This window comes from Grammomys surdaster, unplaced genomic scaffold, assembly GCF_004785775.1.
Source record: "Grammomys surdaster isolate TR1022 unplaced genomic scaffold, NIH_TR_1.0 166, whole genome shotgun sequence".
NCBI classification, from domain to species: domain Eukaryota; kingdom Metazoa; phylum Chordata; class Mammalia; order Rodentia; family Muridae; genus Grammomys; species Grammomys surdaster.
In genome coordinates, this window is record NW_021604614.1 from 1,332,857 (window position 1) to 1,346,709 (window position 13,853).

Below are 13,853 nucleotides of genomic sequence, written 5' to 3' on the forward strand. Positions count from 1 at the left end.
CCAGTGCTGGAACTGTAGGTGTGTACCACCTGTCCAGTGCTGGAACTACAGGTGTGTACCACCTGCCCAGTGCTGGAACTGCAGGTGTGTACCACCTGCTCGGCTTGTTCATGGTTTCAGGACTACAAACTGGACCCTGGAGCCCTAAGAACTGGGGCTGCTTAGGTGGTTCAGCAGTAAAGATGCTTGCTGCCAAGCCTGACAACCTGAGTTTCATCCCTGAGGCCCACATGGAAGGAAAGAACCATCTTCCGCAAGTTGTCCTCTGACTTCTGTATACATGCTATGGCAGATGCATGTCCCCACACACAAATAAGTAAGTAAATACAATTTAAAAACCACTTTTACTCTGTAAGGGGTGGCACTGTGCTATTGAGTATCTGAATCAGAAAGCCGACACAGCCAAATGTCACATTTCCACTGTGGGCAACTTTCCTCAATGAAAATGATGAGGATTTTTGGGGGGGAGGGTTGGGGAATGAGGGTGGACCTGTTGGCATACACCTTTAATCCAAGCACTCAAGAAACAGAATTAGGCAGATCTCTGTGAGTTCAAGGACCGCCTGATCTACATAGGGAGTAGTATGTAGGCCAGCCAGGGCTATGTACTGAGACTCTTGTCTCCAAAAAAACAACAAACAAAACAAAGCAAACAGATGCCTTTGTGAAGCCAGGTGCGCTAAAATGATATCTTTCAGCCAGGTGTGGTAGTACGAATCTGCAGTCCCACCATTTGTAAGGCTGAGGACAGGGATCCCAAATCTGTCATCCTTCTGCCTCAGTCTCATGAGTGTTGGGATTGCAGGCGTGCACCAACATGCCCAGCTACTGTTTTTGACAAACAGCCTTTTCTGAAACCATGTGCTAGCTCCTGAAGCTGCCTGGCAGGGTGAGCAGGTTCTGTGGGAGTCCCCAGCTGTCTGTGATGCTGACCCTACCGATGTGGACTGTAAGTCTCTAGCAGTGGAAGAGGCGGATATCTAGACGAAAGGCAACAGCATTGATGTGGCCTGGGACTGCCATTCCAGCTCCCCGGTGGCCTCTGACCCACTGTGGTCTCTTGCTCAAGAGAGACATGGCTGGTGCCCTGTAACCTACTGTCCGGGCTCTGGGACCTCTGAGCCAGGCCTCATGGGGAAGGGGGTAAATTCCATCTGATGCCTGCAAGTTTTTTCCCACCATACTTTACAGACACAGGTTCATCCTCTGGACGGCTCCCTGCCACTTATGTTCTGAGAAGTCCCCTCTGGAAGTGTCCTTGTCTTCAGGGAAAGAAAAGTTTGGTTTATTTAATCAAACTAATTAATTTTTTTCTTCGCTAGTTGATTTGATTTTGTGTGTATGTGTGGCTCTACATGAGTAGGTATGCTCATGGAAGCCGTAGGTGTTGATCCTCAGATGCTGGGCTCCTTCTAAATGTTTTTATAATTACATATATACTATTGAGGGTGGGTGGGTTACAAGCTTGTGTAGAGGTCCCGAGATCAAGGCCTGAGTCTGACTTGGTGACAGGCGTCTTTACACACTGAACTGTCTTCCTGGCCTTACCTTTTTTTTTTTTTTTTTTTTTTGAGACTTTCTCCTTTCGTGTAATTCACTGGTTAAGCTGGGCTAGTCTGCTGTAGAGCTCCAGGGATCTGTCCATCTTCGTTGATGAGATGGGTGATGGGATTACAGCATACACCACAAAGCCCAGCGTTCTGATGTGGGTTCTGAAAACAGAACTCAGGTGCTCAGGCTTGCCTGACTTTCTGCTGTCTGAGCCATCTCGCCAGCCCCAGAAGTCAATGTGGAGGACAGAGCCCATGGCCTTCTCCTGCTGCCAGGCTCTGGAGGGTCTGCCAACAAAGGTTTCTGGGTCAGGGTGTCTTAGTGTAGGCAGAGTTATACAGATCTTCTGTCAAAGTGGCAGGAGGGCTGTATTAGTTACTTCCGTGATGCTGGGACGGAAAGCCTGACCAACAGCTTCTGAGAGCTGAGTGATTCGGGCTCACAGTTTCAGAGGGTTCGATCTGCTGTCACTGACCCTCCATTTCCTCTCTGTCCCAGCCCCAGGCCATGGAATGGTGCCCCACAATGAGGGAGGATAGATCTTCCCGGTGCCCCTTCAGTTAATTCTCCCCAGAAACATCCTCACATTTGCACTCATAGATATATCCCCAGTGTCCTAGGTGATTTTACGTTTAGACAAGTAGGTAATGAATATTATTCATATTATGTAGCATAATTATGAAACGTTTGAGGTTTAAATTTATAGAAAATCATAAAAAAGGCCCAATGAGGTGATCTCTGGGACCCACATGATAGAAGAAGAGAATGGACTCGTACAGCGTGACTGGTTTCCACATGTGCACCACGGGATGAGTCTCAAATATGCATGTGCACACACACACACACACACACACACACACACACACACACAGACACACACAGCAGCCAGGCACAATGATGCATGCATCTAATCCCTACACTCAGGAGGTTGAGTCAGGAGAATAGTGAGTTCCAGGCCAGAGAGATCTCATCTCAGAAATAAGACTAAATCATCAGGAGGAATCACTTGATACCCACCAGGGCGAGCACAATTTAAAACATGACAAGTGTTACAATAGCAAGTGCTGTCAAGAGTGTGGGGCAATGGGCCTTTGTACACCATGGAACACAGTGTAAGGGCCTGGGCTGGGAGGCTCCCGACTGTCATCCCAGCGTTGGAGACTGAGCCTGCAGGACTGCTACAATTTCAAGGGCAGTCTTGGCTACATAGTGAGTCCCAGGCAGGACTCTGCTACAGAGTGAGACCCTGACTCAGACCCTGACTCAAAGCACAAAAAAAATCAGAGTCAGGAAAATGGTAGAAAGCACCTAAGAACAGACCCGCAAGCTAAGTTCCATCCCTGGATCCCAAAAGGGGGCAGGAGAGAATGAATGCCTATAAGTTGGCCTCTAATCTCCATATGTACACTGTGGCACATGTATATACCTGTACACACACACACACACACACACACACACACACACACCATTAAAAATGAAATAAATCTTACAAAAATTAAAAACCCAAAGCTGGGCATTAGTGACACACACATTTAATCTGAGCACTTGGAAGGCAGACATAGGCAGATCTTTGATATCAAGATTAGCCTGGTCTACAGAGCAAGTTCCAGGACTACCAGAGCTACACAGAGAAACACTGTCTCAAAACAAACAAACAAACAAACAAACAAACAAAAAAACAACCAACTAACCAACAGACCAACCAAAACAAGCCAACTAAAACCTAACCCAAGCCGGGCAGTGGTGGCGCACACCTTTAATCCCAGCACTTGGGAGGCAGAGGCAGGTGGATTTCTGAGTTCGAGGCCAGCCTGGTCTACAGAGTGAGTTCCAGGACAGCCCAGGCTATACAGAGGAACCCTGTCTCGAAAAACAAAACAAAAACAAAACAACAATAACAACAAACCCTAACCCAAACAAAACACAACTGTAAGAAGAGAGTATAAAATGGTCTAGTGTGAAGAAAGCAATGGTGATTGTTCAGTGTTGAGGTACGTACTCCATGAGAATGAAAACACATCACACAAAAACTTGTGCTTTGTTCAGTACAGATGTCTTAATAAGTCAAGGAATGTGTGAAACTGACTGCAGATGTCCACAGAAGAGAAGATTATTCAGCCGTACAAGGTTGGATGTGGGGCTGGAGAGATGGATCAGCAGTTAAAACACACACTTTGCTCTTGTAGAGAACCCAAGTTCGGTTTCCAGAATCTATGTCAGGGGGCTCACAGCAGTCTGTGTCTCCAGCCCTGGGCACCTCACTGTACTGGGTGCCCTATACTGGCTTCTATGGGCATCTCTACCCTGTGCACAAACCCACACATACACATAATTAAAAATAATAAAAAGTTGATGCTGGAGAGACTGCTCAGTGATTAAGAGCGCTGGTTGTTCTTCCAGAGGACCCGGGTTTGATTCCCAGTGCCCAGATAGTTGCTTACAACTGTCTATAGCTCCAGTTCTGGGTGACACATGGCCTTCTTCTGGCCTCTGCAGTCCCTGTGCACATGCGGTGCACAGACATGCATGTAAGCAAAACACAAGGCTCCACTTGTAACATTCCTCTCTATCCTTGACTCAGATTTTTTTCTAATTTTATTTCATGTGCCCCTTAACTTGGGTTTCTGAGTTTTCAGTGGAAGTGGCCATCCATTCTCACGCTAGGCAAATGGTAAATACATTTTGAACCTCTTTGGTTTCTGCCTGTAGAACTCTTACCTGGACCTGCTGTGGAATTCGGACAAATCCTCATCCACTTTACTCGCCAACCTGTCTATGTCCTCAGAGGGGGCTATGAATGCTTCTCTGGCATGTACCACTTCTTCCGGACCCAGAAGATCATCTGGATGCCCCAGGTGAGAGGAGAATATGCATAGGCTATGAGGAAGTGAGGCTGGAGACCGACAGGTACATGGAGGAGGAGAAAGAGAAGATGGGGATAGAAGACATGGGAAATGAGAGTGGAGAAACAAGCCTGGGGCAACTGGTAGGGTTCGGTCCATAATAACAGATTCTGAGCTAACACATTGTTCTGTCTGGTTTTGTGTGTCAACTTGATATAGCTGAAGTTATCACAGAGAAAGGAGCCTCCCTTGAGGAAATGCCTCCATGAGATCCAGCTGTAAGGCATTTTCTCAGTTGGTGATCAAGGTGGGAGGGATCATTGTTGGTGATGCTATCCCTGGGCTTGTGGTCCTGGGTTCTATAAGAAAGCAGGCTGAGCAAACTATGGGAAGCAAGCCAGTCAGCAGCACCCTTCCATGTCCTCAGCATCTGCGGGGCGCCGCCTCGCCGAAAAGGAGAACGCCACGCTCAGGATTCTTCTGACAGCAGTTTTATTGTTACAGCTCTTTTAGTGTTACAGCTCTCTTAGATGGTAGTGAGGCGAGGGACCCCAAGCCCCAAAAGCCTATGGCTTATATAGAGCTTTAGGAGACGTGCCACACACTCATTGGCTCTTATGATGTCGCCAAATTAGCATACTGGTTTTCACGCCTTGCGCAGGCGCACATTCAAGCAAGGCTCGCAAGAAGAACCAGGAAGCAGGAAACCAGCGCCATCTTGCAATGGCGGACGCGGCTCCTAACAAGCATCAGCTCTGCCTCCAAGTTCCTGCCCTGCTTGAGTTCCTGTCCTGACTTCCTTTGGTGATGAACAGTGATGTGGAAGTGTGAGCTGAATGAACCCTTTCCTCCCCTACCTGCTTGTTGGTCATGGTGCTTTGTGCAGGAATACAAACCGTGACTCAGACACATTGTCTTAGTTAGGGTTTTACTGCTGTGAACAGACACCATGACCAAGGCAACTCCAGAAGGACAACATTTAATTGGGGCTGGCTTACAGGTTCAGAGGTTTAGTCCATTATCATCAAGGCAGGAGCATGGCAGCGTCCGGGCAGGCATTGCACTGGAGAAGCTGAGAGTTCTACATCTTCATCTGAAAGCTGCTAGCAGAATACTGGTTTCCAGGGATCTAGGACGAGGGTCTTGAAGCCCACATCCACAGTGACACACTTACTCCAACAGGGCCACACCTTCTAATAGCGCCACTCCCTGGGCCTAGCATATACAAACCATCACACACATTATGGGGAGGCCAAACATAGGAACGGAACCTAGAGGATTATATGGTTTCTGTGTGAGGCAATGTGATAAGTCAGACAGTGTAGTTTGACTCTGAAATGTCTCCCTGTAGGTGTGTGCTTTAAACACTTGTACAAAGCAGAGTCCTTCCTCAGATAGCCGCAGAGCCTTTAGAAGGTGGGGCCTGGCTGGTGGAAGTAGGTCCTAGGGGTGGGCCTTAAAAGTTATACTCAGCCCTGGGTCTGGGCCGCTAACCCTGCTTCCTGCTCTGTAGCATGCACCATTCCTCACTGCCATGGGCACCCCACCACCATGCTTCCCTACCATGTTGGATTAAAGTCTCTCTAAAACTGAGAGCCAAAATAAACCTTCTTGTTTTCAGTATGTTGTACCTAGGATGTTGCTAGATTTCTTTTTTCTGATAACATTGATATATTTTGTGGTGTGTGTGTGTGTGTGTGTGTGTGTGTGTATGCATACATGCCATGATGCATATATGAATGCCAGATTCTCTCCTTCCAACATGTGGGGCCCAGGGATGGAATTCAAGTTGCTTGGCAGCAAGCAGTAACCTCAACTGGACAAGTTTTGTGTCACAGAGTGTCAATTCTAGCCTTTGTGTGTATGACCAGGGACAAATAGGTACCATGAGGGAAGGGTATGTCATTGTGGAGACCCGTTTGTTTATGCGCTGATGCTGTGGTCAGTCCTTGTTTACACCCAGGCCTCTGACTTCTCATGGGGGTATTCATTGCCAATGTCTCCTTCACTGTCTTCGGGTTACTTCTGAGCTTACCTGTAGAGCCACTCCTCCACAGAGAAACCTCCCAATTATCTTCAGTGGGTGTATACCCACAGCAGCCTTCTTCCTTCCCCACTCCAGGAACTGGATGCCTTCCAGCCATACCCAATTGAGATACTTCCAGGCAAAGTCTTTCTGGGCAAAATTAGTCAAGCCTGCAATGCTAAGATGCACAAGGATTTGAAAATTAAAGCACATGTCAATATTTCCTTGGAGACAACACCCTAGTAAGTAAAGGTGATACTGTGTGTGTGTGTTTGTGTGCGTGTGTGTGTGTGTGTGTGTGTGTCTGTGTGTGTGCAGATGTCTGTGCGGGTGGAGGCCATATGTTAATGTTGACGGTCTTCCTTTTGTCATTCTCCTCTTTATTTTTTTAAGAAAGGGCCTATCTGCCGGGCGGTGGTGGCGCACGCCTTTAATCCCAGCACCTGGGAGGCAGAGGCAGGTGGATTTCTGAGTTCAAGGCCAGCCTGGTCTACCAAGTGAGTTCCAGGACAGCCAGGACTACACAGAGAAACCCTGTCTCGAAAAAAAAACCAAAAAAAAAAAAAAGGAAAAAAAAGAAAGGGCCTACCAGTGCACCTGGTGCTCATGGATTGGATAATCTGGCTAGCCAGCAAGTTTGGGGAGTTTTCTCTGTAGCTCCAGCCCTAAGTTTCCACATGTGTGCCCCCACTAACCCAGCTTTTTTTGTGCGGATGCTAGAGACTGTGGCACAGGCCCTTATGCTGTCTAGTGGACATTGTGCTGCCTGGGCATCCCTGCGCTCCCTCTGCCCATGCTTTTGTTTTAGGTGAAGTCACTTGTTTACGTGTTTCTTAGGGCCGAAGTTTGTTGTGGCTCTTTTTCCACAATAGTACTAGAGATTAAACCCAGGTCTCCCCCACACTGGCCAAATGCTGCTCTCATGAGCCACGCCCCTTTCCTTCATTGGAGGGTTCTTGTTTCACCCACTCCACCAGACCCTCCATGGCAAATTCTAGGCAGATGTCTAGTCAGACGTTCTCTGTGTGCATGTGTGTAACTATCTGTCAGGGCAGGCCATGACTATCTCCAGTGTCCTTCTGCTCCTGACAGGACCTCTCACTGGCCTAGAATTCACCAAATAGGCTAGGCTGGCTGGCCAGTGAGGCCAGGGATCTACTTGCCCAGTGCTGGAATTCCAACTGCAGGCCACCAAGCCTGTTTTTTTTTTTTTTAATAGAAGTTGTGAATCAAAGTCAGATCCTGATGCTTGCCTGATAAATACTTTATCAACTGAGCCATTTTCCAACACCCAGGTACTATTTCTATTAGTTCCTGTCATCCTGATGCCAGCCCCTAACCATTCCCTTCTGGTGCTGTGGACATTACACACTACACTACACTACAGTGTGGCTGGCTGATCCCCCATGTGTCGCGTGACTTTTCCTGGGGAGATGTGGAGAAACATCTACTCACCCTGGATAGGACACTGGTGACAGATGGCAGTAAGGACACCACCATCAAAGTCCAACCTAGACAACCAGTGACTTTACTGTGGTTACTTAACAGGTGCACGTGTGTAGGGAGGTGACTAACAGGGACATGGATGACTCACAAGCAGCTGAGTCAGGATTCATGATAGCTAGGACCTTGGAGCTCCTTGCATGACTCACAGATAGCTCCTCAGGCCAGAGTCTCCTCTCACCTGCAATTGTTACTACCTGTATAACTTGGAGAGGGGCCTTGTGAATCTTGTAAGTTTCAGGAAATTTTGGGGGCTTACAAGTTGCTCATTCCTGAGCTTTGGAAGTTTCCTTTACTTCCTGAGTGTTAAGAAGCCTCCCTCCTGGAAGGAATGCTCCAGTAAGGCAGAAACAGATACTCACACTGTGCTGTATCCCTTCAGCTTTGTAGGCAATGCAGACAAGCTCCTGCATGTCAAGGTTGAGGATACTCCAGATTCCATCCTTTTTCCTTTTCTCCGCCACATCTGTCATTTTATGGGTAAGGAGAATTTCCAGATTTGGGAGCATTCTATGTGTGTTGACAAGTCTCTCTCTGCTTGAGGCTCCCAGGACTTGGGAAAGAGTATAAAATCTAGCACATTCAGCTGCTCAGAATCCCTCAGCCATATGTACATTAGCAGCTTAGAAGGCGTGCCCCTGGCCCATGTCAGCACCACACTGTATCTGATTGTCCTTTGGCTAGATGGCTATTCCTTCTGAGCTAGTCATACAGTGAAGATACTGGCCAAACATGGGTGCACCGAGTTTGGGGTGCCTGCTCCTTTGTGGGGTCTGGGGCCTCAGAAATGCTTCTCTTTCTATTTCTGTGCCCAGTGCTAGTCAGTAGAGTAAGGGAAGGAAGCCACCACCCCCAAACCCATGCAGCTCCGACTCCCATCATGTTTCCTGTATTTACTTGGCTCTGCTCTGGTCCCCCACTTGGCATAGCAATGCCCATCAGTCATTCCCAGGGTTTAGCATTGACCAAAAGAAGCAAGAGTGCCGAGCAGAGCTAAGCTGAGTCAGGTCAGGGGTCTTGACTGCCAACATGGTACCAATATGACCCCAGCGGCTAGGGGTGGGATAGTAGCCTCCACTATCCCTCACTTGCCCAGGGATTCACCACTTTTCACTTTTTAATTTTTTTTTCTACTTGAGTTCTACAACCAGGGTGGAACACATGCTAGGTCAGTGCTCTACCTCTAAGCCACGCCCCCAGCCCCTCACTGGGGGATTCTAGGCAGGGGCTCTACCACTGAGCCACGCCCCCAGCCCCTCACTGGGGGATTCTAGGCAGATGCTCTACCACTGAGCCACGCCCCCAGCCCCTCACTGGGGGATTCTAGGCAGGGGCTCTACCACTGAGCCACGCCCCCAGCCCCTCCCTGGGGGATTCTAGGCAGGGGCTCTACCACTGAGCCCCTCACTGGAGGAGTCTAGGACTCACAGTCCTCTTTTTCCTTTTGACAGTGTCTCCCTGGGTTGCCTAGCCTGACCTTGAACTTACAGTCTTTTTTTCCTCTTAGCCTCTGAACACCTAGGATTCCAGCCTGTGCTACTTGGCCTGCAAGGATGGTCTCCTGATGGCCACGGAGGATCCCAGGGGAGAGTGCCATGCACAGCCTTTCTCTCTCTTCCTTTTGCAGAACTTCACCTCAGGCTCGGCTCTGTCATTCTGGTCTTTTCCACCCGGGGCATCAGCCGCAGTGCTGCTGCTGTGGTGGCCTTCCTCATGCATTATAATGAGGAGACCCTGAAGGTTTGTGTCCTGGGGCTTGGGGGCTGGAAGGTCTGGGGGGCCTGGGAAACCAGGAGGGCTGGGGGGCCGGGGGGGCTGGGGGGTCTGGGGGCCCTCTACTGGGACAGTGCTCCCCTGGCTTGTAAAAGGCTCTGGGTCTAAGTGGGGCATGGTGGTTTGTTTACACTTTTAATCACAGAACTCAAGAAACAGAAGCAGAGGCAGGTGGATCTCTGTGAATTTGAGGCCAGCCTGGTCTACAGAGTGAGTTCCAAGATAGCCAGGGCTACACAGAAAAATCCCATCTGAAGAAAAAAAAAAAGTATTGTCTCCTGGGCAAGAATTGAACCATAAGCACCCTGGGAGGGAAGTCTGAGCTGGATCTGGGCATACTTTAGACTACAGTACTGCCAGAGGGTCTTGCCTTTAAGATAGGATGGAAAAGAATCAGGGAGGAGAAATCTGAAGTTTAGATGTCCCCCAGTCCACAGTGCTCAAGAGTAAGGTCCCTCTGCTTAGACCAGGAGATTCAGAGCAGGGTCTCAGCCAGTCCAGTCTCTGGATGACGGTTCACCTGTATGGCCATTATCTTAGTTGTTTATTTTTCTAACAAATAACTAAAGGGAATTATTATGTCTTTAATTCTAAATCTAAAGAGATTTATTTTATTTTTATTTCTCCCTATCTCTCTGTCTCTCCCTGTCTCTCTGACTCTCCCTGTCTCTCTGTCTCTCTCTGTCTCTGTCTGTGTGTGTGTGTGTGTGTGTGTGTGTGTGTGTGTGTGTTTATCAGATCCCCTGAGCTGGAGTTACAGGCCTGGCCGTCTGCACCAGCAGCGTAGGCTGCTCTGACTGCTGAGCAGTATTGCCAGCCGTGTCTGTTGTTCTGATAAAACACTCTACAAAAGCAGTGAAGAGTGGAAGGGCTGATGCTGGCTCACCTTCTCAGGTTATAATCCATAGTGCTGGGGAAGCCAAGGCAGCAGGAGCTTGAAGCAGCTGGTCACATTGGATCACCATGAGGAAGCACAGACTGACTGATCAATACCGCAGCCGTGCTCACCGATGGATGTGTACCGTTCACTTTCCCCATTTTCTACAGACTAGGATCCTAGCCAGGGAATGGCTGCCCACTATAAAAAAATGAGTCTTCCTGCATCAGTTGATACAATCAAGACAGTTCCTCACAGACAGACCCACCAGCCAACCTACTCTAGACAGTCCCTCATGGAGACTCTCTTCTGGGTGACTCTAGACCATGCCAAGCTTAGAACTGAAATTAACGGCCACAGTCCCCAAGTTAGTTTGGGTTAATCCAAAGGAGAATTTCATGGAGCCACAGAGTGGCTGGGCTGGCTGGGTCTTCCTTCCTTCCTTCCTTCCTTCCTTCCTTCCTTCCTTCCTTCCCTCCTTCCCTTTCTCCCTTCCTCCCTTTCTCCCTCTCTTGAAAGCAGAGGGACAGAAAAACAGCAGGAGCTTGTATAGCAACGCCAGAGGGTGTCATGACAGATGTCAGGCCAGAGCATGTCCTGGCATTTCCCATGATAAACTTTGCTAGTCACAACCTGCTTGCAGGCTCAGAGGGCATGAGATTCCAACCTGGGGGGGCATGGCTCAGTGGTAGAGCACTTGCCTAGAAACCCCCAGTGGGGGCTGTGGCTCAATGAAAGAGTACTTAGATATCCCCCAAAGAGGGCCTGCAGGAGGAGCTGAGTGTTCTTTGCTAGAATACGCCAATGAGTAGCAATAGTGCACTTGCCTAGAATACATAAGGCCCTGAGTTTGATCCCCACCCATCACTGGGAAAACAAAACAAAACAAAACCTGAAAGCTGTTGAACCATCCAACTGTGACAGTGGCAGTCCTTTCTGGCCAAATCAAAGTAGAACCTGAGGCTTCTAGCCAGGGTGGGTTGAGACAAGGGTAAAGTGAGCCTCTCTGGCTTGGCTCCTTCCCTAGCTAAGCTAGGACCTACAGGGTGTGTTCAGCCCTTGCTGCCTGCTTTGCTTGTCCCTGCCAGTGGTAGATGCTGGATGCCTCAGGTCCAGGTAAGCCTGGACTCTGGAGGAACCCTGACACTTTTTGGAGTAGCCATCTTTGTCCTCTTTAGAAAGTCTTATTTCTGGGCACTCTTCCCAGAGATACCTTCTAGGTAACTCTTTGCCAAAAAGAGCTGTTGAGCTCCCTTTGCTGTCACTAGCAATGCCAGCTTCTCACTTGGCATGGCAGTTGGCTCACTAACATACCTTGGCCTGGGCTTGACCACAGGAGGCTGACGTGGAAGTCATTGCCTGTAAGCTTGGCTCTCTGGGTTTAATGGCTGGAACCTAACTAAAGCTGGAAGGAGGTGGAATGTGGAATGACTCCACATTCGGCCTCCGCAAGTGTACACTGGCAAGTGCACCCTACCACATATATAGCATGGACGCTCTCTATATAACATGATAATAAGTCATTTATTTGTTCATTCGAGACAGGGTTTTTCTCTGTAACTTTGACTGTCCTGGAACTCACTCTGTAGACCAGGCTGGCCTTGAACTCAGAGATATCTGTCTCTACCTCTTGAGTGCTGGGGTTAAAGATATGCCCCACCACCACCCAACTGCTTGTTTTTATTTCATGTGTACTGGTGTTTCTCCACCTGTGTTTCGTGCACACCATGCACGCAGTGTCCCCAGAGGAGAGAAGACAGATCACACCCACTGTGAGCCACCATAGAAGTGCCAGGAATTGAAGCTGGCGCTTCTGGAAAAGCATCAATGGCTCGAAACCTCAAAGCCATCTCTCTACCTCCCCATTTGGTGCCCTCCATTTTTAAAGATGGGGTTCCCTATGTCGCATACATTTTGCTATATAGTTCATAGTGGCCTGGAACTCACTATATGACTGGGCCCATCTGCAGCTGGCTATACAACTCAGGCTTACAGGGAATTCTTGGTGTAACTGCAGGCTAGACTTATAAGCCTTCTCCACACCCCCACCTCCTGAGTATTGGGGTTGTAGCCTTGTCCCACTGTCCCTGGCCCTTTTAGTCCTTTATATGTTCCCTAGCATTTTTCCAGATGTGTTAAGTGTGAGTACTGTCCCTGAGGCTGCACAGTTCCAGATAGTATAGCCAACACCCACAGGGCCCCAAGGTAGCAGGAAGAACCAGAGCCTGCTGACCCTCACCAAGTCTGCCTCGGCAGGTGCATCACATTTCTGTCCCAGATTAGACAGGACAAGCCTCACGAGCCTGTGAGAGTCCCAGCAGATGTGTAATGAGCTGAGGTGGGTTCACGGTGCCACATTCTTGGCCTGTCCTAACACAACCAGTCCCTAGTAAACTTAGAGCAGGATGGCTTTGCCCCCGGCACCAGACACATTACAGTTGGCTGCCTTTGCTTTGTCTTTTGAGACAGGTTCTCACTATGTAGTTTAGGTTGGCTTCAGACTCTGGCCTCTTGTCCTCTATCAGCTTCCTTTATGTTGGCCTACTGGCTATTCCTCCTTTATCATCTCATTGTGTTTTTATTCACATTGGGATCCCTGTAGCCCAGGTCTCAAACTCAGTGGATAGCCAAGGAAGACCTTGAACTTCTGCATCCACCCCCAGCACTGGGGTTACAGGCCTGTGGCAGTGTGTGTGTGTGTGTGTGTGTGTGTGTGTGTGTGTGTGTGTGCAAGTGCCTGCCGGGAGACAGTGTTGGATCCTCTGGAGTTGGTGTTGCCGATGATCATGGGTTTTGGGAACTGAACCTCAGCAAACCAGCAAAATGCTCCTAACTCCTGAGTCATCTCTCCAGGTAACGTCCTCAGTTTTCTATGGTCTGGGGTCCAGCCCAAGGCCCCATGTAGGTAGGCAAGCACCCTACCAATTAAGCCACACCCCCACGTCTCCTAATGATTTCTGAATGTGTACTGTAGTGGTAAGCACATTTGGGTTCGGAAACCTAGCTCGTAACCTTGCAAAACTGGACTTCTGTGCCTAGTGAATGGTGGCTACATGTTCTCTCCTGATCCCAGCCTCCGGCGGCCACCACTACTTACCGTCCTCAGTTTGTCTTCATTCAGTACCTTACACAATTCACAATTTCCTTCTGTGTGTGTGTGGGTGCATGAGTGTGTGTATGTGTGTGTTGGAGGACAGATATCCCTCCTCAGGTGTCATCTACCTTGGATCTCTCTCTCTCTCTCTCTCTCTCTCTCTCTCTCTCTCTCTCTCTCTCTCTC

The 13,853-nt window shown here is 48.9% G+C and overlaps 1 protein-coding gene across 3 annotated transcripts in view; it reads left to right on the forward strand.

The window, feature by feature from the left end:
* The window catches only part of Styxl1 (serine/threonine/tyrosine interacting like 1), a 31,483-nt gene that overhangs the window by 15,645 nt on the left and 1,985 nt on the right, over positions 1 to 13,853 (forward strand). For 2 of the 3 annotated variants that reach the window (XM_028766131.1, XM_028766132.1), the window contains 4 exons: positions 4,261 to 4,406; positions 6,517 to 6,662; positions 8,306 to 8,403; positions 9,551 to 9,663. In XM_028766131.1, coding sequence (XP_028621964.1) covers positions 4,261 to 4,406; positions 6,517 to 6,662; positions 8,306 to 8,403; positions 9,551 to 9,663 — 503 coding nt within the window. The remainder of the gene's footprint in view (positions 1 to 4,260; positions 4,407 to 6,516; positions 6,663 to 8,305; positions 8,404 to 9,550; positions 9,664 to 13,853) is intronic. The other variant, XM_028766133.1, reaches the window with a different exon arrangement.